At 45.2% G+C, this 27,373-nt stretch overlaps 5 protein-coding genes across 8 annotated transcripts in view; 3 read left to right on the top strand and 2 right to left on the bottom strand.

The window, feature by feature from the left end:
• The first annotated feature begins 22 nt into the window (after window positions 1–22).
• rnf144b (ring finger protein 144B) lies at window positions 23–5,956 on the top strand. The gene is made up of 8 exons (XM_047030780.1): window positions 23–294; window positions 1,992–2,391; window positions 2,838–2,942; window positions 3,248–3,308; window positions 3,723–3,930; window positions 4,362–4,506; window positions 4,750–4,839; window positions 5,079–5,956. Exons 2-8 carry the CDS (start codon window positions 2,086–2,088, stop codon window positions 5,271–5,273), a joined length of 1,110 nt encoding a protein of 369 aa, XP_046886736.1. The 5' UTR covers window positions 23–294; window positions 1,992–2,085; the 3' UTR covers window positions 5,274–5,956.
• Window positions 5,957–6,038: 82 nt separating this feature from the next.
• Window positions 6,039–10,424, top strand: LOC124474525 (xylose isomerase-like). The gene is made up of 15 exons (XM_047030756.1): window positions 6,039–6,426; window positions 6,815–6,906; window positions 7,177–7,253; window positions 7,396–7,468; window positions 7,583–7,695; window positions 7,896–7,921; window positions 8,069–8,206; window positions 8,443–8,552; window positions 8,643–8,738; window positions 8,850–8,933; window positions 9,042–9,168; window positions 9,415–9,520; window positions 9,653–9,835; window positions 10,113–10,187; window positions 10,304–10,424. The coding sequence occupies exons 2-15, from the start codon at window positions 6,879–6,881 to the stop codon at window positions 10,385–10,387; spliced, it is 1,320 nt and encodes a 439-aa protein (XP_046886712.1). The 5' UTR covers window positions 6,039–6,426; window positions 6,815–6,878; the 3' UTR covers window positions 10,388–10,424.
• Window positions 10,425–11,476: 1,052 nt separating this feature from the next.
• On the top strand, window positions 11,477–17,054 carry sqlea (squalene epoxidase a). Its single transcript, XM_047030742.1, has 11 exons — window positions 11,477–12,151; window positions 12,290–12,551; window positions 12,809–12,986; window positions 13,446–13,545; window positions 13,683–13,796; window positions 13,902–14,073; window positions 14,509–14,604; window positions 14,821–14,963; window positions 15,238–15,334; window positions 15,498–15,585; window positions 15,790–17,054. Exons 1-11 carry the CDS (start codon window positions 11,879–11,881, stop codon window positions 15,980–15,982), a joined length of 1,716 nt encoding a protein of 571 aa, XP_046886698.1. The 5' UTR covers window positions 11,477–11,878; the 3' UTR covers window positions 15,983–17,054.
• A 63-nt stretch (window positions 17,055–17,117) lies between these two features.
• LOC124474534 (zinc finger protein 200-like) lies at window positions 17,118–20,074 on the bottom strand. The gene is made up of 2 exons (XM_047030768.1): window positions 19,807–20,074; window positions 17,118–19,458 (listed from the first exon to the last, which is right to left on the bottom strand). The coding sequence occupies exons 1-2, from the start codon at window positions 19,979–19,981 to the stop codon at window positions 18,491–18,493; spliced, it is 1,143 nt and encodes a 380-aa protein (XP_046886724.1). The 5' UTR covers window positions 19,982–20,074; the 3' UTR covers window positions 17,118–18,490.
• A 529-nt stretch (window positions 20,075–20,603) lies between these two features.
• The window catches only part of oxr1a (oxidation resistance 1a), an 87,480-nt gene continuing 80,710 nt past the window's right edge, over window positions 20,604–27,373 (bottom strand). For 3 of the 4 annotated variants that reach the window (XM_047044052.1, XM_047044072.1, XM_047044058.1), the window contains 6 exons: window positions 25,607–25,687; window positions 24,416–24,541; window positions 23,646–23,798; window positions 23,298–23,393; window positions 23,048–23,121; window positions 20,604–22,513 (listed from right to left, as the gene is read on the bottom strand). In XM_047044052.1, coding sequence (XP_046900008.1) covers window positions 22,378–22,513; window positions 23,048–23,121; window positions 23,298–23,393; window positions 23,646–23,798; window positions 24,416–24,541; window positions 25,607–25,687 — 666 coding nt within the window. In that variant the 3' untranslated portion in view covers window positions 20,604–22,377. The remainder of the gene's footprint in view (window positions 22,514–23,047; window positions 23,122–23,297; window positions 23,394–23,645; window positions 23,799–24,415; window positions 24,542–25,606; window positions 25,688–27,373) is intronic. The other variant, XM_047044063.1, reaches the window with a different exon arrangement.

Here is a 27,373-nt window from a genome sequence, read left to right as displayed (position 1 = left end):
CTCTCTCTCTCTCTCTCTCTCTCTCTCTCTCTCACACACACTCACACACACACACACACACACACACTCACACACACACATATCCGCCTAACTCGAAACACAGGTTATGGGCTTGGCACTCCGCGAGTTTCTGTTACACCCGGGGTCGTGCTAGTAGGCGGCACTAATGGTAGTCGCGGCAGGTGTAGGTTTTTCGTAGGTGACTGCTGTGTGTCAACAGATGTGTCTGTGTCATAGCAGAAGCACTGCGGCTGGTTGATCCGAGGCTCGCATACGCAGTGGTCGACTGGGAAGGTAAGCTATTTCCCCTTTTCTGTCAGATTCCACATTTTCTGGCAGATGTCATCAAAATAAATATTATATCTGTTGGTAAACCGTGTAGGCCTATGCTGTTTTTGTATGTAAACAAATGCTAAATTCGTGTTGACCTATTCCAGTACAACCTTGGCAATTCAGGAGTGCCAGTTATGTCAATAATTTACTTACCAAGATGCTAATTAAAGCCTCTCAGATTTTTTGTTTAAACATGTTATTCCCACCTGCACAGTAATCACATACTCAATTTGTGACAAATTCGTATCTCTCTCTCTTTCTCTTTCTCTTTCTCACTGTCACCACGTAGGGCAACGATTCACAACTGATTTGTTTTTCAGTTTCTGCTCGTGTAGGGCACAATGAGGCTTTGATCCCTAACTAGCTGGAATGCCATTTACACCTTGATCCATGCAGCACAGGTCTTTTGGGCGGCAGTCTCAGTACTCACTATCTACACAGGCTCATGTATAGCTGATTCTACTAAGTACAAAAATAAATAAATCACAGTGAATGATAGATGTTTGAAATGTCTCGCACTTGTTCCACACTATTTGCTTTTGGGGATTTTTAAACATGAATATTTTGCAATAATCAAAGCAAAACCGATTGCGTAAATCCAGGACATTCCAGTAGGATAGTGGAAATTCCCTTCCTTGACTCTAGGGGTGTCTTTGTGTTCATTTGCATGTTTAGGATTACATGGAAATGAATACAGACACACTGTTTCCTGAGGACTGGCAATCGGTTTGATAGTGGCTTGTTTAGTGGTGGCAGGGAACTACTGGCAGTCTGTGGTGAGATGTATCCTCCGCTGAGCTCCACACACACACTGCAGACCCGCTCTCCACCGTGACAGTGCAGAAAGATACGTGCCCGTTCAAGCGTGAGTATCAGTGTTTCGCACGTGAGCCACTGATCAATAGCGGGCAGAGGTGCCCAGAGAATGTGGGACGGTGATGCCAGCTCTATTGATCTGGCTGGTACGAGTCTCTGTGCCAGTTTCACCCGTCGTGCCGTGTGGGGAGAAAGGGGGATCGACATCTTTTTGGCCAGCAATCCTGCCAAATGGGTTTTGCTATTTTTCATGACCCTGGACTGCTAGCACCCACCACATTCATTATATAATCCATGCTAATCCTAGATTATGGTGTAATTCCTTGTGCCCCTCGCAATTGGAGATCAGATATTGTGACTGTGGTTCTGTCCTCTCTAACATACAGCAGGTTTAATATATTCCACCTTTGTCTCCCACCATGTTTAATGATCTTGTTGCAGATCGATCTGGAGTTTTGTCAGACAAAAGAACGGATGTGGCCCAGAACCATTCATATCTCAGATGGCCAGCTCAGTGTGTTTTGTAAATTAGTGATAGAGTTACAGTGACGTTTGTATGTTGCTTTTTCGGGAAAGCACTGTCAAGTTAATGCTTTTTATCTACATTGTAACAAATGTGTTGCATCCTACGTCACGGATCTAGACAATGATTAAGCCAACGCACAAACACACACACACACACACACACAGTATTAATGTTGTTAACTCAGCCAAGGTAGAATAAAGGGCACTATCTCCAATAACAGGAAGTGATAACACGCGAGGCAGTGTATAATCCTAAATCCTCACAGCAGTACAATGTGTGATGATAAGGTTGCTATGTGTGTGTATTTTCCTCCTAGCAAGAACATGGAGGACATCATTTCACCCTTCACCCAGACACAAGGGCTAAAAGCAGCTAACAGCTAGCTAGCTGACTGACGCTAAGACTCCACCATGGCCAACTGTACTACCAAGACTCCAGCCTCAGCTCCAGCCCCAGCCCTATCCTCAGCTACAGCCCCAGACCTCTCCCCAGCCTCATCTCCCACCCTTCCCCCAGCTGTCTCCCCAGCCCCAGCTACTGCCCTCACCCTAGGGCTTTCCCAAGCCTTTTCCCCCGCCTCAACTCCAACACGTGCCCCAACCCTCTCCCCAGCCTCAGCCCCCCACTCTGTCGTCTACTGCAAGCTGTGCCTTAGTGAGAAACCCCCGGTGGCGACTGCTAAACTGAACACCTGCGACTGTGTCTTCTGTACTCTGGTAGGTAGGCTACCAGTCATCCTCTTCTTCTGCATTCTGCTTCATGTCTATATTAGCCTGAGATGCAGAGACTGACAGTGTTTTTCTAAAGCTGGCACTGCCAGGTGTTAATCTCTGTCCGTCTGTCATCCTCCTCGTCTGAGCTGTTAGAGCAGATAGCCTGGCGCTAAGGTCATCCACAGCCATAGCCGTAGTGTAAACAAAAGAACACTGTTGCCAGTTTGGCTCCAGAGAGAATAAACCTGATCTCGCTGGTTCTCCCCCTCCTCCCCCACCTTGTTTTTCTCCACACCCTCCTCCTCCCCTCGTCCTTCCTCATCCCCAACCACCTCCCCACCATTCCACCCCATGATATGGTTTCCTATGTTAATGGCTGGTGATGAATCGCACATTGTTCTCCAATCAGGACAGCGTTGCTAACCCTGCTGTCCGTCTCCTTGTCCCAGTGTCTGCAGCAGTATGTCCGGCTCGCCATCCGGGATGGCGGGGGTGCTCCCATCACCTGTCCTGACATGGCCTGTCAGAAGATTGGAGCTCTGCTGGACTCTGAGGTACGTCATAGGCGCTGACCAGAGGGTACAGTCTCAGCACCTCCCAGTCCCTAACAGTAGACCCCATCAGCACGAAATGCCTTTCCATTTGAAAGTTTATCAACTTTTGCGCATGGCATATATGTGGCGCAGGGCAAACCCAAGTTGTTGACTTGGGCAAACCCCAGCAGCAGAATAAAAAATGCTGCTCTGAGTAACACAACCAGGAAGAGTTCACTTGAAAAATATACATCCCAGTGTAACTTCTTGCTGACACAAAATAAAAAACGATGAAAATCGAATGCACGTTTTGTCTGTGGTTGCAGATCGCTTGTTTCGTCTCTGCAGAACAAGTGGAGCTGTACCAGCGGCTGAGGTTTGAGCGAGGTACAGCCCTGTTGAATTAGCATACCGGTGTCTGGCCAGCTATTTCAGGTCCCATACCATCTGGTGGTGCTACATTGAACAATCCCATAAGGGAGACACTTTACATGCCTGGCATATTGTGGGGTTTGTTGCCCCTACTCCTTCTGTTCCTGTTCCTGCTCCAGCAAGGCTGCTGTCGTAACTCTAGTTCATCTTGACAAACTCTCCCGCAGTAGTTTTGTGGAGGCACACTTCTATTTTTCACTCACACCATACTCGATTCTTCAATTTTACTTCAGTCAATGTTTAGGGTACACACTGTATATATCGGGGTTTTCAGTATGTAGGGTTCATATTTGTATATATTCAGTTGGTTGCACACATAGCCAAACAGCATGTGCTCTACTGACCCCCCACCCCCACCTTCTCTTCCAGGGGTGCAGCTGGACCCCAGTAAGGTGTGGTGCCCGGTGCTGGAGTGCCAGGCTGTGTGCTCTGTGGGGCCCTCTACGGAGGGCAGGCCCACGTCGGTGCCCTGCCAGGCCTGCCACGCCGTCTTCTGCTCCGGGTGCCGAGGAGCCTGGCACAGCGGGCACTCCTGCTTGGAGCTGCCGCCCATGATGTCCCCTTCCTCTGGCGGAAGGTCAGTCGATATGGAAGCGTCCTGCTGTAGTCTGGTCTCGTCACCAAACTCGGGGACGTGACGCATCAACGAATGCCCTCCAGCACACCCTGCACCGGACTCATTTATATTCCTTTCATGTGACACCCCCCCCCCCCCCCTAATCAGTCAATATCATACAACTTTATTAGGCTGTTTGACAACCGTAATCTTTGTTGTGTTACTGTGTAGCACCTCACCCTTTAAACACATATTTGCACAGAGCTGCTCCCTCAATCAGCCCTCAGAGTCTCCTCCACAAATAAATGGGCTATTCTGGTACAGCCGTAAGTGCATAAACCGAGCACACTGCTAAAAACAGGTTTGGCCTTTCCAACATCAGTGCTCCAAGATTCAACCTCTTGCCCCTTCTCCCCTCCCCTCCTCTTCCCCCCTGCCCCTCCGGTCTCCAGGGCCCAGTCTTGCGGCGAGGCAGACCCCCCCATTAAGCAGTGTCCCATGTGTGGCGTCTACATAGAGAGGAACCAGGGCTGTGCCCAGATGCTGTGTAAAAGCTGCAAACACACCTTCTGTTGGTACTGTCTCCAGAGCCTGGATGTAAGTCTAGTGCTCTTCTCCCCTGGATTTGTTTATACTTTACATACTCTACTTAATCATCACTCCCACTCACTTGGGACCTACCACAGACTGTGAGTCAGAGTGTGGTTGTGTCTTCCCCATGATCATCCTTCCAACTTGCAGAACGTGGTACATACTCTAGTGTTAAACATACTTTACTCTCCATATGAATATATACTAGACTGTATACTACATACTACACTCCTTTGTGCCTGTCTGCAGGGGGACATATTCTTGAGACACTATGACAAGGGCCCCTGCAGAAATAAGCTGGGACACTCACGAGCCTCCGTCATGTGGAACCGGACACAGGTGACTGCGGTTTCACTACGACACCATTTAGGGTGACACTTTTCTCCCTGCCCCTTTCTTCACTTTGGTTTGTTTATCTACACAGTGTTATGAATCTGCATCTACAATGTTATACATCATTTACATCACATGATGTATTACAGGCTCATACACAGACCTGTAAGAAAATGGCAGTGTGGTTGTATGGCATGTGGTTCTGTTGTGTGTTGACACCCGTGTGTGTGTCCTGTGTTGCTGAGGTGGTGGGGATCCTGGTTGGGGTGAGTGTGGTGGTGCTGGTGACCTCCCCCCTCCTGCTGCTGGCCTCCCCCTGCATCCTGTGCTGCGTGTGTAAGCCCTGCGTGGGCTCCAAGATGAGGAAGAGGATGAAGAAGAAGAAGAAGAAGGAGGAGCCCAGCCAGACAGAGCCCAGCCAGATGGACCCCAACGCATAACAGAGCCTTCCTTCTCTTACACGCACACAGAGTGATAGGCATACACACACTCAGATAGATGGGGAAATGGCTAGGTAGACACACACACACACTACCAGAGAGGTAGGAATACACACACACACAGTACAATCCCACTTTCATATCCTAACGTCACATTCACATACACTGTTGTACAGTACTGCAGAGCACAGTGCTGTTTTCATGTACCAAGCCTCATGATGCCAAACCAGTCTTGTTAGGTGCACAAGTGCCTCATACTACAGTGCCTGGTATTTGGTGGTATTTGTTTTGCCTTCCATTCTATTATGCAAACCTAGGCGTTGTTTATTACATAAACAACTGTAACACAGTATGAGAATCCTATTAACCAATGCAAACTATAATTTCGTAACGTGCAAAGGGATGGGTGTTGTGGTGCACTCTGTAGGGTACTGAGGGACATCATATAGGGCTCCAACTGTGCACATGGAGAGGGTTTTCTGCTGTGAATGTTTGTTGTCTTCACCTGGAGTGTCCAGACAGTACGGATGGGTCATGTGTGCTACTCTGATGTATGTCAATGTATATTTATGGGTGTGTGTATGGTGTCCCGTGCTGTTTCTACTCTTTGGTTGATGTTTCTGCATCAGATATTTTGTAAAAGCTCCATTGTAATTGAAATAAATATCAGATGTTGAACATGGGTCCGCTGCCCTAAGTGTGGATTTAACCCTGGTGTTATATTCAGGTCATTGTGACCCACCGTCGTATTGCGACAACTGTACCGCATACACAAACAAAGTGAAGCATTTTCTTTTAACTCTCGGCTGTCTCAGACTCCCCACATTGCAAAGGTTAAAAGAAAATGCTTTGTTGTTTGTTTTTGTATTGTGTAAAATTGGGTAAACACAATGATGGTTCGTCATGGCAAGCTAGCCGGTGACGTGGTCCTGGCCTTTTACAGGGGTGGGTCTGGCTGTTCCTCGGCAAGGGTCTCTGAACGCCCTCTGGTGCATATCATAGGTACCTCTCCTTTACCTTTTTTGCAATGTCTTTGTGGAGGAGGAAATGTTCACAATAACGATGTCCATGAAACGATAAAATAACGTCATGCAGCCTACCACTTCTGGATATTATGGCGGACTTCATGGTACTTTATCAGGGACTCAGAGAGGTACTCTCCACCCATGTACCTAGATTGACGCAAACAAACATAATATTGAGATTCAACTGATATTGTTGAGAAAAACGATTTATAAGAATGATATACAATAGTATTTAGAGTTTTCTCACTAAAAGACCGGAATCACTTTAATTATTGACAGCAAACTCGGATACACAACATCTTTAGCAACCAATTACACTGTACAATTATATACTAAAGTATTCATTTAGACAACACCTTGATCCAAAGTGACAGTAATTAACAACAATGTTTAGGATGTAGGCCTACAGCAAGGAATGTTGCATTGATGATGATAAACATGTTTTACTTCAACTTCGACCTCCATATCTTCCAATGAGGCGCTGTCGCCCTCTACCTTTCGACCAATCACATGAAGCTCGTGTAGCGTTCCTGTCCATAAACAGAGGTTTGACGATCTGAGTCTGACTGAGAAGTTTCAAATGGCAACCGAGACTGAATTCTTTGCTGGTAATTATCGGATCTAAGCAATCCATTCTGTTTCATCAACACATTGGTTTGGATTTCGTCTTCTAAAAAGCAGCACCACCCACTGCAGCTGCAAACACATTCAGGCAATTTGTCTGGCTGGAAGTAAAACTTCTCGCCTGCATAAGTGTGATAAAATGTAGGTTTATTGAAGTCAGATGGTCAAAATGGCAATTACTGCCTTGCATGACACAATACTAGAGCCGTAGTGTCGTCGTGATTATTTAATATAACGGTGGCTTTTCCACCCAGGTATTCCGAAGATTCCATATGTTCCGAACGCAGGGCCACGAGACGTCTTGTGCTTCAAGCACTACAGTGCAGAAGAGGTAGGCTGTGAGAGAATTGGTGTGTGAATGGCACTAATGGCTAACAACAGACTGAAGTCGGTATGAATACTTTGTGCAGGTTATGATTTTGACCTTTTAATCAGTGGTCATGACGTCCTGTGTTTCTGTTCCCTTTGTGCAGGTGCTGCTGGGAAGGAAGATGGAGGACTGGCTGAGATTCTCTGTCTGTTACTGGCATTCCTTCTGTGGAACTGGTAATGGACCCCACTCTCACGCACGTAATGTTTTATACACACAAACAAAAGGCATGTACATGCCAATTCTCTCACAGTTTACATAATACTTATGTTGTACCCTCCACCTGCAAGGTGCTGACCCGTTTGGGTTCCCCACCCTCCAGAGATCGTGGAATGAGGGAACCCCCATGGAGGCAGCCAGGAAGAGGCTCCATGCTGCTTTTGAGTTCTTCACCAAATTGGGCGTGAGTTCAACTCCACCTAGCCTCACAGCATCTCTTCCTCCTGGATCTCTCATACTGCCACAGTCAATGCATCATCAATGCATGACTCTACTGGATCCGTGCATGCTTCAGGATGAGATCACATGCTGTTATCAGTTTGTGGTTTTTACTCTATTGTTAATGTTAATATAGAATTGGGTGTATGTTTGTCTTTTCTACAGGTCAAGTACTACACATTTCATGACAGGTATCGTAATGTATACTGTAACTACTAACATCATTCTTTTCTCATGTTGTTTGTTGTGAGTTAACATTGTGTTTGAGCCATTGTTCTGCAATGATGGCCAAAGTAACAGAAAGCAAGGGAAGTTAAATCAAATGCACCCGTGTTCAGGGACATGGCCCCAGAGGGCAGCAGCCTGGAGGAGTCCAACAGAAACCTGGATGAGATGACGGACCTAGCCTTGCAGCTTCAGAACAGGACCGGGGTCAAGGTCCTCTGGGTCACTTGTAACCTGTTTGCCCACCCAAGGTCTGGTTCCCTCTCATAAGAACACTTACAGGCCCGAGCTATATGGGCTTAAAGGCACAGTTCACTCCAAAAACAACCACAATCTTATAGACGTGCCCCTGTGACAAGGGGAAAACCTAGAGAATATTTTAAGAGTGAATGATGCATTTTATCTTCATAATGATAAACCCACTTTATTCTGATAGTATTGATTCTTCACCTGACCAACTTTTGAATTGGATGTTTGCGACTTGTAGGTACATGAATGGTGCAGCCACCAACCCAGACAGTCATGTGCTAGCCTACGCTGGGGCCCAGGTGAAGAAAGGACTGGATGTAGCTAAGAAGCTGGGGGCAGAGAACTTTGGTACACAAATAATAGAAAGAGGGGATTGATTCAAACCTGTGTTTTGAGCCAATCCCAACCGACAGTGTCCCTGGTGTTTTAATCTTGCAGTGTTCTGGGGAGGCCGAGAGGGCTTTCTGTCCATACACAACACTGATGTGGCAGCTGAACTCAAACACATGGCCAATTTCTTCAAAATGGCTGTCAGTGAGTACCGGTGCTGTACTCAATAGAATACCACTGCTCAATACATTTGACTCTTTAAGTGTTTGTTTTCTGGTAGTTGCGTATGATTTAAGAACCTGACTGTGTCTTCAGAGTACAAAGAAAAGATTGGCTTGAAGTGTCAGTTTCTGATTGAGCCCAAACCCAAAGAGCCCTGCAAGCATCAGTATGACTATGGTAAGATGCTCAGTAGAGCACACACTATTTCACATGAAAGTTGCTCTAAAGCTAGTTATTAGTTTTCTATGACATTATTTTTCTTTAGTTCTGCAACTTGTTTTCCAGATGCCATGAGTGTCATTGGCTTCCTGAAGCACTTTGGTTTGGACAGCCACTTCAAGCTGAACATCGAGCCCAACCACACCACGCTGGCTGGCCACTCCTATGAACACGATGTTGTGATGGCCTCTGTGTAAGCTATTAAGTCTCTCATGTCTACTGCCATCACATGGCCTGTCCAGTGGGGAAAATTGACGTTTTCAGATACATTTTCATTGTGTAGAAAAACAATGCCTTTTTAATGTAAAGTTTGATTTAATTCTGTCGAAACAATGACACCAACTGCATGTCTTCTGAAACCCTAAGCTGGAATGCAATAACTGCTAAATCAAGTGCACCCATAAACTGTTCCACCAAAGAATGTTTCCCTGGTGGGCAGCTTTGGTATGCTGGGTTCTGTTGACTCTAACACGGGTTCTCCTGACCTGGGCTGGGACACAGACCAGTTCCCCATGGACATCAGAAACACCACCATGGTCATGAAGGTGAAACAGAACCCAATACAATACATCTTTATTGGAATTCTATACTCAACCTATATAGTTAGACACACACTATGCCTTAACTATATAACTCGCTAGCCAGGTCTTAATAATAGTTTGGCCCCTCATCTTCAGACGGTGATAGAGCAGGGTGGACTGCAGCCTGGAGGACTGAACTTTGATGCCAAGGTGCGTCGGGAATCTACAGACCTGGATGACATGTTTATCTCCCACGTTGGTGCAATGGACGCCTTCGCCCGCGGCCTGAGGAACGCCGTCCGCATCATAGAAGAAGGAGTGGTCACCAATATGGTCAAGGTAGTCACCAACCTCTACCCTTCCTACCTGGATGTGTGTGAGGCAGAGCAGTCCTGGCTGTGACTTGAAAAGCCCAAATATGGTCGTTGTTCTTAGTGGAAATGCTATGTAGAGGCTCATCTTGCCCACCTCTTATGATTGCAATTGTAATTCAAATTCACTGGTAAAAGGAATGTGTTGAAAGCTGTCAGTGGTGTTTGCTTTAACTAGCTGAAGGGTTTCGTTAGTTGATTCATCAATAAGGGCACATATGGATGAAAAATCTGTTTATGGACAGGAACGCTACATGAGCTTCAGTCATGGGATTGGTCAGAAGGTGGAGGACGGCAGCGCCTCATTGGAGGATTTGGAGGTCAGACATTGTTTTAGGAAGTAAAATGCCGAACGCTTTGGATAAATCATTTTGAAAACATTAATATTACACAGTGTGGTTGGCTGGGAAAACGGATGTTTATCTTGTATTCTCAGGACTTTGTCATGGAGAATGGAGAGCCTAACGTCACGTCAGGGAAACAGGAGAAATATGAAACCATCTTCAATCACTACCTGTAAATACGTATAGCTACTGGATATACATGGGGGGGGGGGGGGGGGGGGGGGGAATCTTCCTAATGTTAGTCCATCACTTTTATATTCTTAGTTGTTTCTAGAGACATGTTGATGGAAGCCTTTTGTAAACTCATAATGAAATGAACAAATAATAAATGTGCAAGTAAACGCATAGATTATATTTGTACTGTTGTTTCAATAACAGTGGTTGATTGGAGTTGCAAGAGTCAGACACTGACTTGTGGTCAATTTGTCCCAGTCGTCAGGTTATCCTTGATCGTTATGTATGGCTGATGCTGGACCGTATACAATGGACATTGAATATCCATATATGGTTGGTCCTGAACCTGTGCATGGGGAAAACGTCAGCCAGTGGTTGCTTTTGAACATACAAAACAACCTCCATGGTTTGGTAACCAGACTTATGGACAATGAACATCCATTTTCCAGTGACATCATATTACGCCACGTCTGACAGTCAGTGGCTGAGAATTGGCCAGTGGCCAGACAGACAATATTGAATGGTTTCGCGTCAATGGGCCATTAGCGGGCTACGCTTGGTTTCGGCAAAGACTATCCTATAGAGTTCACATACATAGAAATATTGCTATGCAACACAACTGACCGGGTCAAAGATGGGTGTTATTCAGCGGATTTCTACCTTAGGAATTTGAAGTAAATTTACATTTACATGTATGCATTTAGCAGACGCTTTTATCCAAAGCAACTTCGAAGAGAAAGCTTTACAAAAGAGCATAGGTCACTGATCATAACAACGAGGTAGCCACAAACATTAGAAGCATTGATGAACGTACGTAAGTGAATGAACCGATATCCTGACTTTCGTGAGGTAACCTACCTGCGGAGAACCTATCAAATGTTGTATCACATCGCATTCTCGGACGACTGAGTCACAAATATGTAGACCAATCGCTGGAAGATAGCGTGAGCTCTGCTCACTGACGCGCTTTACATGATTGGAAGATTCACATGCCGACAGGGCGGGACGTAATCTGTAAACCCGCCCCTCGTCCATATGGTCCACCCTTCTCCCTAAAGGATGATCTTGTCCTCAAATGTACGTGGACGGTAAATGCATAGGATTGGCATTAGAGACAGGATTAGACCAATCATTTGCCTTTATATCGATGGAGACGAATAGAAAAGTGTACAGTTGAAGTAAAGGGATGGAGAAGTGGCACAGAGTCAAGGTTACCACAATCCTCATGATCATAATACATTCAGCATCCTCTGACACCGTCGCAAAGGCTGGAATACTGTCATGACTTTAGAACAAAACGCAAATTACCTTCTGGATTGACGGATAGGGGGCTATGTAGCCTATTTCGAGGACTGGAACATATACATTTTTTACATGAATGATATATTTTTTTTGTGCCTGAAAACGCATTAATTTCTTTTAAAAATAATTATCGTTGCATTTTGTAGTAAGCCTTAAGTTCTTACTGTGATTAGATTTTTTAAAGTGAGAAAATGTGGACCTTTCTTGGAATTGCAAGCTTCACATACATTTATAAAAAATGCGATGCAATATTGACTTCTGCTCACAAAGAAGTTTTACTTGCCGCAATTGTGTGCCTCACTGCCGGCATGCTACTGTCTTATGTGAGGTATTTCCGCGGACAAACATTCAATGCACCGAAAGTTTTCCAGGTAGCACTGGAACTCCTATCAACTATTCCGTTTATCAATAATTTTATTCCTAAATCCTCGCCGGCCAGGACCACAGAAACCGATTCCAAAAAGGTGAGTCGTGTAAGAAAGCATTGAAATACAACCTTCTATTCTAACTTATGTAGACCAATTATTCTATTACCTTTTAAATAAATAGCTATAGCTCAAAGATAAAAGTAGCTTATGGATAAAATACATTTCCATCTCCAGGGACGTAGGAATAGAGCAAGGGTGACAGTCAAAGAGTCCCCATCCACGGTCACCAGCCCAGCAGGTGCCACTACTGTGGCCCAGGAGCCCGACGTGATTATCGTTGGAGCAGGAGTTCTCGGATCCGCCATGGCAGCTGTCCTGGCTCGGGACGGCCACAGAGTCACCGTAATAGAGAGAGACCTGCGCGAGCCGGACAGGATTGTAGGAGAGCTCCTCCAACCCGGTGGATACCGGGCTCTTAAGGAGCTCGGACTTGAGGGTAAATACTTTACTGTCCGTTAAAAGCATATTCATTGTATACAACTGTATTATTATGTCAAATAGCACGAGTCTTCTACGTTATAACAATATGTAGACCTAAATGACAAAATAGAAGTATACTTTTTCCTCCCCAAGTCAGATCGGGAGGTGTAAGAAGCTCAGGACAGCCATGTCTATGTGATACTGTGCCCAAGCACTCGATGAATAATGAAAACTGGTGATGAGTAACCGACACCCTTTCTCTGATCTCCTCAGATTCAGTGGAGGGTCTGGACGCTCACGTTGTGAAGGGCTACGTGATCCACGACAGGGAGAGTTGCACAGAGGTGGAGATCCCGTACCCTCATGAAGAGAACACCGTCCAGTGCGGACGGGCCTTCCATCATGGCCGCTTCATCATGGGCCTGCGCAGGGCAGCCCAGGCCGAGCCCAAGTAGGTGGACGTTTATGATCCAGTATGGGGTCTGATGTGCATTTGAAATGGCAGCAAGTATCTGAGCTAGGATTAGTATTCCTGCCAAGGGATGGGTCAATAAATAAAACATTTTACCTGTACATTTTGCCTGTACAATATGTTTATAATGTATGTATCTTGGAAGTCGCTTTGGATAAAAGCGTCTGCTAAATGCATAAATGTAAATGTATCTTACAATGAAATGTTATCATGTTTGATCACTTAATTAAGGCGTTGATCCTGATTGTGCTTTCAATTCCTATGTTCATGGGTGACTTATCGATGGAGTTATCAGTGACTTATAAATGACTTAGGTTATCGAAACCCCGGACTGTGCAATGTCTGTGTGGTGACGGGCGGCTGCTCCGTGGCTGTGATGTCAGGCGAAGCGACAACAGAGGGAGTCTAATTGAGCGTGTGCTTCTCTGCGCCCTCTAGTGTCACTATGGTAGAAGGCACTGTGTCGAGTCTGCTGGAGGAGGAGGACGGCTGTGTGACTGGCGTTCAGTACAAGGACAAGGAAACGGGAGACACCAAGGTGAGCACTTCAGACCTGTCTCTCACCGTTCCATGGGGATTGCACAGCCCCTGACCAAAAAACAAAAGACGACTCAAAGGATGGTTGAGATTTAACGTGGCCGTGTCATAATGACTTTTTCCACTGTCTCTCCATAGGAGATCCATGCGGCGCTAACCGTGGTGGCAGACGGTTGTTTCTCCAAGTTCCGCAAGAGTCTGGGTTCAGAGAAGGCCTACGTTTCCTCACACTTTGTCGGATGCCTGATGAAGGTACATGAAAAAAATGTTTATTTTTTAAAATCCCAACGGTTCAACCTTTCCGCTTGTCAATTCCAACCGTTGTTCTGTTCTCTCTTCTGGGTGTGCTGTCCTCAGGACTCTCCCCAGTACAGGGCAAACCATGCAGAACTGGTCCTGGCCAACCCCAGCCCTGTGCTCATCTACCAGATCTCTTCCACAGAGACCAGGGTCCTGGTGGACATCCGTGGGGAGATGCCCAGGAACCTGACCGAGTACCTGGCTGAGAAGATCTACCCACAGCTGCCAGGTAGGAGGAAATCGACAGGATGAAGGACACATCAGACAGTACAATACAAACAGGACTGCTAGTTCAAAGATCATATAGTTCCCCAGACACTGAGCTCGCTTAACTCTCTTGATGGTGAGATATTTAGAAGAGGTTAAAAACCTCTCAAAGGTACTATAATACACCTACTGTCCCTATAGTACAGCAGGTATCATGTTCTCATGCACACAGGCGTGTTTAGGGCTAGGTTCTGAGTTGGAATTTCCTCTCAACGTCTCTCAACAGTATGAGAATGATCGCTGGAGAGTATGAGGAATGAATGAACACAAAGTTTAGGGGTTGAGGCAGGAAAGAATTCACACTGTGATTCATATACTATGTGTTTACGTATCCATCCTTCTGATTGGGTAGCTCCAGGTGTGCGTCTGACCTGATTGGTTCTCTCTCTTTCATCAGAGCACATAAAGGAGCCTTTCATGGTGGCCCTGCAGAATGACCGCCTCAGGACCATGCCTGCCAGCTTCCTCCCACCTTCTCCTGTCAACAAACAAGGTGAGGCAAGGAGGATTCGTCTGCACCATTGAACCAGGAAGTAATGCAATTGATTATGGAATAAATATTCCCATCACAACTATTATTTATACAACTCTTATCAGCAGTATCAATGTAGATATTATTCAGATACATGTAGTTGTACAACACTATGTGACAAACTTGTTTCACTCCAGTGAGGTGTGAAAGGAATCATGGGATTTGGTGTTTTTCCAGGTGTGCTGCTCCTGGGAGATGCCTACAACATGAGACACCCGCTAACAGGAGGAGGGATGAGTGTGGCCCTCAATGACGTCCGCATCTGGAGAACTCTGCTCAAGAATATGCCGGATCTTTATGACAACACAGCTATGCTCCAGGTAATAGGAGAGCTAAGCCTTCAAAAGAATGACATCATCCCTCCCCGCCAGATGGGGCTATGCTGGAATGGGCATTGATGTTATGGAATGTGACACCATGTTCCATACACTTGCTTTTATAACTAGCTCTGTTACCAGGGCTAAGCGGACCAGCAGAAGTGTTAATGAACAAGTATAAGTGCACACTTCGAGCTGACACGAGCATCTTTTGTATCTTGCTTGTAAAGTCGCAGAAGGGTGTGGTATTAAGCTTTTGTTATCTTCTTCTTCACAGGCAAAGAAAAAATTCCACTGGGAACGCAAGTCATCACATTCCTTTGTAGTGAATGTGTTGGCCCAAGCCCTGTATGAGCTGTTTGCTGCCACTGACAGTGAGTGTCCTTCTATGCACTCTGCCAACGCATCACATATGTATATATATTCTCCTTATTGTAGGTCATTTAAATCATGCAATTCCAACTCTTACCCATGGCCGTTTCTTCCTATTATGTTTCATGTTTATAAGCATTGGGGGGATTTTGTTTGTTTGTTCAGATTCTCTCCATGAGCTCAGGAAAGCCTGCTTCCTGTACTTTAAGCTTGGAGGGGAGTGCATTAACGGTCCTATTGGGCTTCTCTCTGTGTGAGTCTCTCTGCTGTTAGCCATCACCACAACATATACTATTTACTGATTATTTTGTTCACCAAACCTGTGGGAAGATGACCATCTGTGAAAACATACACCCATAGGCGCTGGGAAAATGACTCTGAGATATCATTGAGATATCAAAAAGGATAACGAGTACAAATATTTACATCTAACTCCAAAATCCATTTGATTTCCCAGGCTGAATCCTAAACCCATGACCCTGATTGGCCACTTCTTCGCCGTGGCCTTGTACGCCATCTACTTCACCTTCAAGTCTGAGTCCTGGTTCACCAAACCCAGAGCCTTATACAGGAGCGGGGCCATCTTGTACCGTGCCTGTACCGTCATGTTCCCCCTCATCTACTCTGAAGTCAAGTACCTGGTGGACTGAGACGTGCCCCCTCCTGGAGAGCAATAGCCCCAGGCTAACAGCCTTAAGAACACTGAACTCAAAGCACATCAGTCGTACTGGAGTTACGACCCACCGCCTACTCAGCTTTCTGTGTTTGTCTGAAGTGACCTGCTGAAGCCTTTTGACTGTCTCAGAACTGTTTGTTATTAACCTTTTGCCTCTCGTTGGTACTCGAGGGCAAAGCCTTAGTCTTTCGCTGGGAAAAATCAAATTAAGATGTGATGTGCAGGACCATCCTTTTGTACCTGCTGTGTAATTTAAATGTAAGTGCAGCGTTCAAGTTGACTACGCAACCCTTATTATATTATAGGTATAATTGGTTATCTGTCATGGATGACAAATCTCGTGTTGACAGATCTATGGCATTAGGACAATGATGAGGTTACAGACAACCTGTTACCAATGACTTACTGGGAACCTAAATGGAAAAGAATACTTTGATCTCTTAAGGATTCATCTAAAAACCAGCCGATTGTTGTCTTTTTACTGTGTCCTTACTGCTGTCCTTCACTATAATGCAAATGTTTCACTTTGCTGCAAAATAGGACAACACTGCACAGACTGATTTTGTTTTAATTTTTATCATCTGTTGAACTTTTGCCAAGATGCATACTTCCTGCCTTAAAGTTTTGTGAACAAGGGATCTGTTTCTGGCACGCGTCCTCTATTAGTTTGACCTGTGAAGATTGGGCGAGCAGTGCCTGTCTGACAAGGCTGTTGTCGATGGACCCTAACCCTAAACACCCGCCAACTGTCTACAAAGTACAAACCTTCCTTGATTCATGCTTTGAAAAATTGCTGATCTGGTGAGTTGGTCCATGATATGGTAATGACATGATCAGCTCCTTAGCTACAATGCTTTGGAGAACATGTCTCACTTAAACACAAATAGCCTTTGAGGTGTCTGTGATATGAGTTAAGTGAATTAAACAGACTAAGTCCTAAATGGCTCTATTGATTGCACTGTTCTGGAACTGGTCCATGCATTCCACATACTTGTAAATGTATGTTGAATTTACCTGTTGAATAAATGTCCAAATGTAAAATCCCAGTCTTCTTCTTTGTGCTTCTTGTTTAAGGTTTACAAGCCAATACTACCAGACTTGCCAATAGATTTTTAAAACAGTATCATAAAAACATATTCAAATCAAAGAAATCCAGAAAAAAATCTTATTCAATGAATTCAGTCATTGAAAAAGCATACATTTAATTTACAGATAAATCACATTAGTAACCTCATTTAATTTCATTCAGCACTAAGTACTATGGGTGGGGGAAAAAATCGATTCACATATGAATCGCGATTCAGTCTTCTAGGGATTCACATCGTTTCACAAAACGTACGTTGTCCTTTGGCATTTAGTAGTGTCATAGGGGCAATTAAACCGTCTTGTAGATTCTGTGGTGTAGTGGGTTGAGAACAAGGGCCTACACCACAACCACCTGGGTTCAAAACCAGCAGAGCTTAGTCCCAAACACATCCATGGGCCCAGATCCCTGTAACCGCAGTGCACTTCCCTACTGTCCAGATCCCCTCTCCAAACTGTCTTTCCAGGTACCCAACTGTCCCAACAGGAAAGGCTCAACCAAGAGTCTCAAAAGAAATGGACCTATCAGTTTTATGTAAGGAGATCCTTCAGCCAGATTTGAACACAAGACCCCTCACACATTAGCCCACATCCTTAACCACAGAGCTCGCAGGGATCATAACAATCTCCGTTCAACATGAAAATGGACATTGAACTATCTAGTTGTAACAACCAGCAGAGTTGGGGTGTCAGAAAACCAGAAGAAAGCAGGGCTCCCCTGTTAACTCACTGGGTTAGTGTGCATGCTCTTTCAGACATGATGCTGCAGTACCGCTACAGCCTGGGTTCAAATCCAAATGTAAAGTTGTTTATTTTAACAAAGTTACATTGTGGTGATGTGAGATGTGGGACTTCACCTTCACAGTTTCATAAATATTGTCTCTCTCTTCTCCGCCAAACGTTTGTTAATGTCAGGAAGATTCTCTTTAGTTTAGTTTGGAGTTTGGTTAGAAACAGAGTGCGAATTATACAATGATAATCAGGGGGTCAGCTTCTTCTTTATGATTACAGGTAAAAATGATATATAAATGCATCGACCCCACCGACCTAGTTGTTTTTACCTCTTTTTTTACCTCTTTTGGCTATTTTTCACCTCAGATGAAAATCTGTCCGTTTTTAACATGTTTTAAGGCCTTCAATTTAAAGTTCAGAATTTTAGACTTTTAAAGACCCCATGGAAACCCTTTCCATCAATGTTACATATTTACAAAAGCAAATTACAATACACAGAGAAGGCTACACATCAAAATGTGGATGATTTTTGTCCCAAGGGTGAATCGGTTCCTCAGCTTTGATAGCAGGGTTAAGAGACCAGGGACATGGGAGAAGACAGGTTAACATGTTTTTACACCGAAATCTTGTGATGGTTTCCATCCATGACAACTGATCCATGGTCTACCTATAAGGCAATTTCAACAGATGGAAGTGGTGCCTCATTTACGTGCTTCCTACTATGCAGATTTAAGTCAATTTTTCTACAGAAGGCCTTTCCGCATTTTTGGCAATGATACGGTTTCTGTCCAGTATGTGTTCTCAAATGATCCTTAAGACTACCTTTTCGGCCAAAGGACTTGCCACATTCTTGGCACTGATATGGTTTCAATCCGGTGTGTATCCTCAAATGATCTTTGAGACTTCCATTTCGACCAAACGATTTGCCACACTCTTGGCACTGATACGGTTTTCCTCCTGTGTGTGAATTTAAATGACTTTTAAGAACAGACTGCTGAATAAAGTTATCGGTGTGTGTCCGCATGTGACCATTCAGGCTATATTTCGTTTCACACAATTTGCCACATTTTTGGCATTGATGGTGTAGTCCCCCAGCATGACTTTGAGCATTTATTTGTAGTTTGGAACCTGTGTTGTAACGTTTACTGCAAAATGTGATGTTCACCGTTTTCTTCTTTTCCAGCAGACATTCAACTGGCCTATTCATGCTGTAGATGTTTCCAGAAGCTGCCTGGGTAACTGAGATCTGTGCTTTCTCTGATATTCTGGTATGTAGTTCAGATGGCAGTCTTAAACTCTCCTTCTCCACACTCTGAGGTGTAGAATATTCCGGGGTAACAGTAGAGAAGGGCTGAGATTCACAAGCTGGTTCTCCATAAGCCTCTGCTTTGACCAGGTCAGTCGAGGCAGTTGGTACAGGAAGGAATGGGTCTGGCCCTATTCTGTTCTGCACAGTTCGAGGCTGGTAGACAATAGAGACCAGAGATGAGTCCTGTTGATCACAGTCTTTTGATAGATGGGGAAAAGGAAGCGGAGAGTCAGTAAAGTCTGAATCCTGCTCTGTGTCGGGAATGGTCCACAGCTCTGGTTCCACTTTAATATTTGGGGGTTCTGAGACACAGTGCTGGGTGATGTCTGGAGGGATAGAGGAACAGGGTGAGCTTGTTATTTTGCTAAAGGTGACCTGGTCATTCTTTGGTTACATGTTGTGAAATCACCAAGAATGGCAACTGGGCGAACCGTGTTTCTCAGAAATATTAGTGTGAGGGAGAATATTTTATAATTGGGTCGGTTCAGGCACACACGTAGAGGTTCATTCTACGTAACAAAGTAAAACTTATGCTATTGTTGTTGTTTTTTATTTTTATCCACGGCAACCATGACACCTCGTAGTTCCACCGACAATCACTTTTTATGGCATCTAAAAACAGAAACTAACTGATGATTCAAGGAACTAGTTAATAACGCCATAGAAGAACTTACTTTTGGGAATCAGATTAACATTGTCCAGGAGCCGTTGCAGTCGACTATTCTCCTCTTTAAAACGGCATATTTCTTCTTGGTACCCGTCCCACGTTTTCTCTACCGCTGAAAATATTTCCAGAGCTGCCACAGTCAGTCGCTCAGCCAGAAATTGTCGAAATTGTTCTTTCTTCATTTTGACGATAACAAATATAGCTAAAATACAGCCCTGGTTTAGTTATCTGATTCCGAAAGAATCGTCGACGTTTGCAAGGATCACGACTACGTAAACAATGTGCGACGTTTATGCCGCAAGTGAAGGACCAATATATCACCAACTGATCCAAGCTGCGCCTTACTTATATAATCTACTGTTAATAATAATACTATATCCAAATGTTTGTTTTGCGTTTAAAGTGTATTTGGACTCTATTAGTAAAGATCCAAGCGTTCAAATAAGGCAGTTTCTAGCCTCACATTTTTTAGACTTAATGTTGTTTAAAATAAGTTTCCACTAGATGGACCCCTCACCTTGCAATTGAAATGATTGGTGCTCATATTGCTTATTGCAAACTAAAGCTAACGGACATATTTTCAATATGGCATTACTTGCATTGACTATATCAAACTATACTGCATTCATACGTAACCCACGCGACCTCTAACGTTGTCTTCATGGCCACCCTAACTCATACTTCACTGTGCAGGAGTACCAGTGAGTCAATCACTGCCTACGATGGAGGCTTCTGCTCAGGTAATGGGCCTTCCAGGGGAAGAACGCTCAAGTAGAATAAAGAAACGTGACAAACGGACACGTGTCCCAGTTTACAACAATTGATTCAGCTTTATTGTTATTTATACATCACTGATACATTGTATTCTGGTGACATATTTGGAGCATTAAACCCATATTATTTTTTGTGACTCTCCACAAGGACACAAATACTGGTGTGGAAGACCAGAAAGGGGAAGAAAGCTGCTGAGACGTTATGTACATCCTTAAACTCCTTCTCCATCTGCCTGTCTCAAAACAGGCCAGTCTACAGAGACTGACTCACGATACACATGGACTGAAACTATGCCCTGTGTTGACTCTTACACCTCCAGACCCCAATACGCTCCTTTATTTGAGAGCGTCTGGTCCACCCTCCATAGTAAAGTAGCAGCAAGCTTTTCTACTAACAGTTAACATGGTTATGTTCTAAACAAAAAAGTACTGTACAGCTACTGCTAACAGAGTCTAGGAACCTGGCCATACGCTTTTACACCAGATTAAAGTGCTAGAAGCAACCCACCAATCCACACTTTTATATATATGTATATATATTTATATATAGGAACAAATCTACTATTTCAACATTAATTTACAGGGTAATATACATTATATTTGTACCAGCTGAAATATCAGCACAAAAAGATCACTGTCACACTTAACAGCAATGTATATATATGATTATATAAATCTATATAATCATATATACAAATATATAATTGTCATATATGCATGTAAAACAGTTAACCACGTCTGAGGCTTTTCAAACTATACCCAGAAAAGCAATTTGTGTATCAAGACGTAAAAGCTTTACAAGTTCTCTCAGAAAGAACTGCAGGTCTGGGAAAAGTGCCCACCTGGAATATTTGAGGTCACATGACAGTCATTTGCATATTCCACAAATCTATTGCAACACATTACTGTCTACGAACAGTACACACTCCTGTAGGGGAGCTGGCGTTAGCTGGACTCACACGTACACCCACTTAACAGAACATTACGACAATGGGTAACTCTGATTATAGCTATGTGCTTTGAGATAGTGTGCTGTGATGAACAGGGGGGGGACGGGGGGGGACTACAATAACAATACTCAGAAGAAAACCCCAGATGTTAAAAAACGACATTTTCCTTAAGTTTCATCCTACCCTGCTGATGATGCCCTTGACACACTCCAGGTTGTCGAACACCCCTCCAATGAGAGCTAAGGAATGTTTTTTTCCTCTTTTTTTTAAAAACGTTTTTATTTTCATATTATTCATTTTTTTTTACTGGGTCTCCTTGTTACAGAGCGCGACACCACAGACACCACAGACGTCCTAGCGACTGACTCAACACAGTTCTGGGGTAGACGGGGGGGATTTCCTGGAGCGTCTTTAAAGTTCTGTAGACCTGGACCAGGTCGGTTCTGTCACTGCAGTCCCAAACCTGAGCGGCCATCTTCTCTCCTGGGCGGGGTGGAGCCTATCCGATGCCTAGAAGACCTGATAGATCCCTCTCTCCATTACCCCGTCTCACTTCCTCCACCCAACCCACACATCTCTCCAGCCTCCAACCCTGACTTCACACCCCCCTACTCTGCAAAGACTCAAGGCTGTTAACAAGACACACACAAAGGTAAGTTTCACAAAGTAAAAGCTCTGTAAATAACTGCAGTAGTAACGCACGACAAAGCGCCCGTCGACGGACAGGCGGGGTCGCCGGGCCCAGGGAGCCCAGATGGGATGTGATGTGCAGTTCAGGACGTGGCCATTGTTCAGGATGTCTCCTTTTTAAAAACTTCTTTACACATGTATTCCCTGCAGAGAGGCCCCGGTCACTTATTCGAACGACCAGATCTCTATGTCCTGCACATAGAAATCCTCCTTCTTGGAGAGCATGGGGTTGCCGAAGGTCTTACAGGAGTGGCTCCTGCCGTGGTAGAGATCTCCATCCAGCCACAGACCAAACTCCCCGCTACAGGAAGAGAAAACAACGTAAAGGCTACTTGTCTACCAGGGGCGATTGTAGGATGAGACCTTTAAGGGTGCTCAGCCCCCAATGAGAATGGGACATGAATACAGTGCCTTGCAAAAGTGTTAAACCCACTTGCTAATAAATCCCTAATTTCACTGGATAACAAATAATACATGTATTTATTATTATGCAAAATATTTAATGAATGAAAAAACTAAGAATGTCCCTTTCTTCATGAACTACCAGCATCAAATGATAATCAACATTAATATATATATCTTTTATTTTTTGGGGGTGCTGAGATTAAATTTAGGGGTGCTTGAGGGTTTATAATCACCACTGTTGTCTACTGAAGTCTATTACAAAACACAAGACTGTGTGGCTTTCAAAGCCAAAACACGATTCAATCAACCACCTTCTGAGAACTCACGGAAAATCCCCGTTCTATTGATGACGTACTGAGGAACGGGCAAGTAATGATGGCTTTTAAATTCCGCTTTTGTTGTTTTCTGTTCAGAAGTGTAAAACGCTCACCTTCCACCGCCGAATGCTAGGGAGTCCATGTCTCCTTTCATGAAGAACATGTTGTCTCCTGTCCACTTGTACACCTGTCAGGACAGAAAACCACCAGCTCAACAGACTCACAGACTCAAAATCCTCACATCTCTTTACATAACAAGAGGCGCGATGCCATCCAAAAACAAGGACATCCCACTTGGCAGCTGACTAGCTCGGAGGGTTCAGAAAGTGAGAGCAAGTCGCACACAGCAAGAGACCTGCGCACCTCAAATTCCGGAGAGAAGGAGAACAGGAAGGTCTCCCCGGTTCCGTAGAACCCCTCGCTGACCTTGAACGGCTCCGAGGCCAGCGCTCCGAACACCTGCGGGAACGAGACAAAACCAAATGACGCGGCGCAATCGAACCATCTAGCTGTCCTGATTCACATGGCAGATCTTCTACCGAAGAATGTATGGCATTCCTGTCCTCAATTCAAGGCGGGCGTCCTATCCCTGGAGTCGTGAGCAACTGGAACATTCCACTATCCCTGTGAGGTGCGGTGTTGCCGCTGACCTAACGACCACACGCTATTGATGCCTTTTTCCCCACCGGAAGGCAGCGACGGCACGCTCACCTGCCCGTCGCTGTCCTTGATGACCATGAGCACGGGGGTGTCCTGTCCCTGCATGGCCCGGTACAGGCTCTTAATGCTCATGCCGTGCTTCGACGTGCCGAACGCCAGCGTCCACGCGTACCCCACGGTACGGGGAGGGAGGTTCTTGGCGAGCTGGAGGAGGATGGAGAGAGAGAGAGAGAGAGAGGGAGGGGCGGGGAAGGGCGGGAGCATAGAAAGTGAGTAAAAGAACGGAAAAAAAAGAAAGAAATGAAATACAGAAAGGGCACAGCCATCAGTGCTCCATTACTCCTGCAGTGACCTTTTCACTCGGCAGGCTTTATCGAAGAGTAACTGGGCTCCAAGCGGTCACAGCACATACTCTGGAGGGAGAGGGATAGAAAGGGAGGGAGGAGGGAGGGAGAGAGAGAGCCTGGCCTGCAGCAGCCTGGGCCTACCGACGTTCTCCAGGTCTGTGTGGAGGTGCAGCACCATGTCGTCAGCAGGCCTCAGAGCGTGTTCCAGAAAAATCCCCAGGTCAGCACACCTCGGTAGTGCTGACGAGCTCACCGCTCAAGGCCTACAGTACCTGGACCATTACTCAGGCAGCGCCTGGTCCACTGGCAATCCATACATCAATATTCCAATTGAGTTGGAATTGCCCTGTGCAAGTGTCTATGTTTGAGTCTCTGCGTGCATATCCGTGCAGCGCAGCCTGTGCAAGTGTGTGCATGTTCGTGTTTGTCCGGTGTGTGTGTGTGTGTGCGTGCCACTGGCGGAGCGTCGGGTACCTTCTCTATCTGCTCGGCCTCCAGGAGGTCACTGGGTTCGCTGAGGTTGGGTCTGAAGGTCTCTGGCTCCAGCTCCGTCTTGATGGACGTGCCATGCTTGGAGTTCACCTCCTCCTTGGTGGTTATCTGGAAACGAGAGAGGCCATCAGAGGGAGGCTCGGAGCAGAGTCTACCCTCTCTGAAGATGTAACCTGGAGCTGGCTGCTTGTTGGCACCAGACAGACTGATCTGTTTCGCCAACTCCAGTTTAAGGCTTTAAAAGGGGTATGTATTCCCTGCCCTTGTCTCAGGTTTAAAAACAACCTAACACGTCCTCTTGGCAAACAGCCAGCATTGGTGTTAGTTTTATAGCAGCGTGTCAGGACAGGGGTGCGCTGTGTCAGGACAGGGGTGCGCTGTGTCACAGGTCTATGTGGTTTGACGCTACTTGTACGTGTTTATGTTGCTGTAAACAAATGTATATGGCACATTTCTAAAGCTACTGAAGCCGTCTATGACAATCATTGCTGAGATCACTGCAGTGAATCTTGTAGAGTAGCACTGCTGTTTGCGACACATGGTCAGCAGGAGAAGGCGATGTTAGCGGTTCCCCTCAAAAGGGACTGTGGTTACTGAGAGAACCATACGTTCACAGAGGAGAAGGCAGGAGGGGAATCGGAAACAAACATCTAATGAATAATTTGCGGCTCCAGTAGAGATTTGGCTTGGCGCGCCAACTGTTTATCTTTCAATAGAAGCAGACCTGATTGTGCGCTTTGGTGCTGGTGGCCCGAATATGCTCATGTTACCGTCCCCGTGAATGACATGCATTGTCCTCTGAGAACCTATCCTAAACCCAGCCAATGGCATCTACCTTCCTCTCTCACTATACAGTATCTCTCCTAATCATACATCTCCATTTCCCAGTTGAAACGTTTCCCTGGTCTTTGGGGCTCCCTGGTGGGTGGCAGATGCTACTGATGAGGCTGTGATGTCGGCGGACAGCGCTGGACTTCCTGATTGGTCACTGGACACCAGACACAGCAGCCCCCCCCCTCCCCCCCCACACACACTAAATAGGGGAGCCTAACACAGAAACCTAAGAACTCATCCGCTAACAGAGCCCGAGGTAGGCCATTAGATGTACAGTGTGACCGAGTGTGTGGAAGGCTACAGTGTTGGCCAGGCGCTCAGCAGAGCAGGGTGGGGCACCTGGAGCCGCTTGCAGAGAGAGCGCAGATCTTCGCTGTTTAGCGCATCGATCCGGCGGTGGTACTCAGTCAGAGACACGACCTGGATACAGGAACATGACAGTGACTGTGCTGCTGGCGATGGGGGGGGGGGGGAGGGAGGGAGAGCATGAGGAAAGGAACAGTGCACTTGAAGGTGGAGAAATAACTTCAGGTCATCAGGTCATCTCAAATGGATCTCTACAGCTACAGGGAAGACTCCAGAGCACAGTGGAGTAACAGGAAAAGCTTTTGGGGCGCGAAATGATGGACTTCAGTCCAATGGAGGACTGACACATAGCTAGCAGCAGCAGCAGCAGTGTTTTGCATGTTTGTGTAATCTGTTCCATATCACCTCTGGTCGATATGGCTACGCTAAACATAAGACGAGCGATCCAACACGGAGGAGTGTCCACACGGGCAGTGAATCAAAGTCTTCTCACCCACAACTGTACTTTAGCCAGAGCAAAGCCCAGAGCATTGTCCTTGAACTTTCAGACACATCCGCACGGCACATGCCCACACATTAACAAACGTGTTTGCTCATTAGGCCCAAACCAATGCCAGGTTGGTTCCTATACTTTAGCAACATGTGTAACAGCATAAGTAGAAGAAATAATGCACACTCTTATGTTTTACTGACAAACAAAACACTTGCCAAATATAGGGATAAGAAATTAGTAGGTAAAGTAAAGGAATCCAAACAAGCCCTATTTGGCTGTCAAACACTGTACTAAGCTACTTAATTTTAACACTACATTACAAACAGACCAGAAACTTAAGTGATGGGGATTTAGGCTAGCCTAGGCCCTGGCTACGCAAAGAAAACACGAGATGAACATTGCTGTTGCCAAGACAGCTTTAAGAAAACATGCATAGAGCATAAAAATAATCTTCACCATGAACCTTGAAATTGGCCCCTCAGTCTTTTCAAACTCCTTTCGACACCCATAAAAACAATTCAAACGCCATACTACATCCAGTACACATGGCCTTGGGTCCTAGTTCTTGTTTTTCAAATGGAGGTTAAATATAGTTCAATAGCACCCCTCTCCTGGTCACAACAACTGCATTAAAGGATGATAATGGCTTGGATGAGAGTTCACATGGATGAGAGTGGAGAGTGAATCTTTCGTCACCTTCTTGGTGGTGTAAGTAACTTTTTAGCAAACAAGATGCCACTTCAGAGTTCTCAATAATGTAGGAGATCTACAGCATTCATAAAAAATGCAGCTGTCCAAGCGTTCCTCCCTGCCCATCTAAAGTACTGATGTACAGTCTTTGGAGAAAGGAGATGCTGGCAATGAGCATGTGTGTAGAGAGACAGAAGGAGATAAAGAGAAAGCAAAAAGGAGAGAGGCTGTTCTTTATTCTACCCAAGCATTGGAACAAAGGATGTCATTGTTCCTAAACAGCCATCCATCTCCAGCGACACGAGGAATATTATTGCCATGAAATGTCATTTATAAACACGACTATCAGTCCTATAGTTGCTTATAAAAATATTACCCAGTTTGGTTAACTTGTTAACTCATTAGACTTATAAATCAGACAAAATGTCATCCATTCGGCATTGGCATCCCGTTAACAGTTGGACAACATGATAATTAACCCTTTGCCGAAAATTTTTGCTGAGCCACAACTGCCCTTTTTTTGTTGCTATCAAACTAGAAATTCCAAAATACCAACCCGACAGACAACTTCAAACTTTAAGAGCCCCAAGCTGTAAAAGCTTAGCATCTCCTGGGAG

Source organism: Hypomesus transpacificus, chromosome 2 (assembly GCF_021917145.1).
Source record: "Hypomesus transpacificus isolate Combined female chromosome 2, fHypTra1, whole genome shotgun sequence".
NCBI classification, from domain to species: domain Eukaryota; kingdom Metazoa; phylum Chordata; class Actinopteri; order Osmeriformes; family Osmeridae; genus Hypomesus; species Hypomesus transpacificus.
The sequence above is the reverse complement of the archived record's forward strand: the minus strand, read 5'-3'. Positions and strand labels throughout refer to the sequence as shown.

Coding starts and splice junctions, on each gene's coding strand:
- rnf144b (XM_047030780.1), top strand. CDS start 2,086: ATGGCCAACTGTACTACCAAGACTCCAGCCTCAGCTCCAGCCCCAGCC. Junction 2,943..3,247: donor GAGCTCTGCTGGACTCTGAG/GTACGTCATAGG, acceptor CTGTGGTTGCAG/ATCGCTTGTTTCGTCTCTGC. Junction 3,309..3,722: donor GCGGCTGAGGTTTGAGCGAG/GTACAGCCCTGT, acceptor CTTCTCTTCCAG/GGGTGCAGCTGGACCCCAGT.
- LOC124474525 (XM_047030756.1), top strand. CDS start 6,879: ATGGCAACCGAGACTGAATTCTTTGCTG. Junction 7,922..8,068: donor TACTACACATTTCATGACAG/GTATCGTAATGT, acceptor ACCCGTGTTCAG/GGACATGGCCCCAGAGGGCA. Junction 8,934..9,041: donor CAAGCATCAGTATGACTATG/GTAAGATGCTCA, acceptor CTTGTTTTCCAG/ATGCCATGAGTGTCATTGGC.
- sqlea (XM_047030742.1), top strand. CDS start 11,879: ATGTGGACCTTTCTTGGAATTGCAAGCTTCACATACATTTATAAAAAA. Junction 12,987..13,445: donor GCAGCCCAGGCCGAGCCCAA/GTAGGTGGACGT, acceptor TGCGCCCTCTAG/TGTCACTATGGTAGAAGGCA. Junction 15,586..15,789: donor CCTATTGGGCTTCTCTCTGT/GTGAGTCTCTCT, acceptor TTGATTTCCCAG/GCTGAATCCTAAACCCATGA.
- LOC124474534 (XM_047030768.1), bottom strand. CDS start 19,981: ATGAAGAAAGAACAATTTCGACAATTTCTGGCTGAGCGACTGACTGTG. Junction 19,459..19,806: donor TGTTAATCTGATTCCCAAAA/GTAAGTTCTTCT, acceptor CTATCCCTCCAG/ACATCACCCAGCACTGTGTC.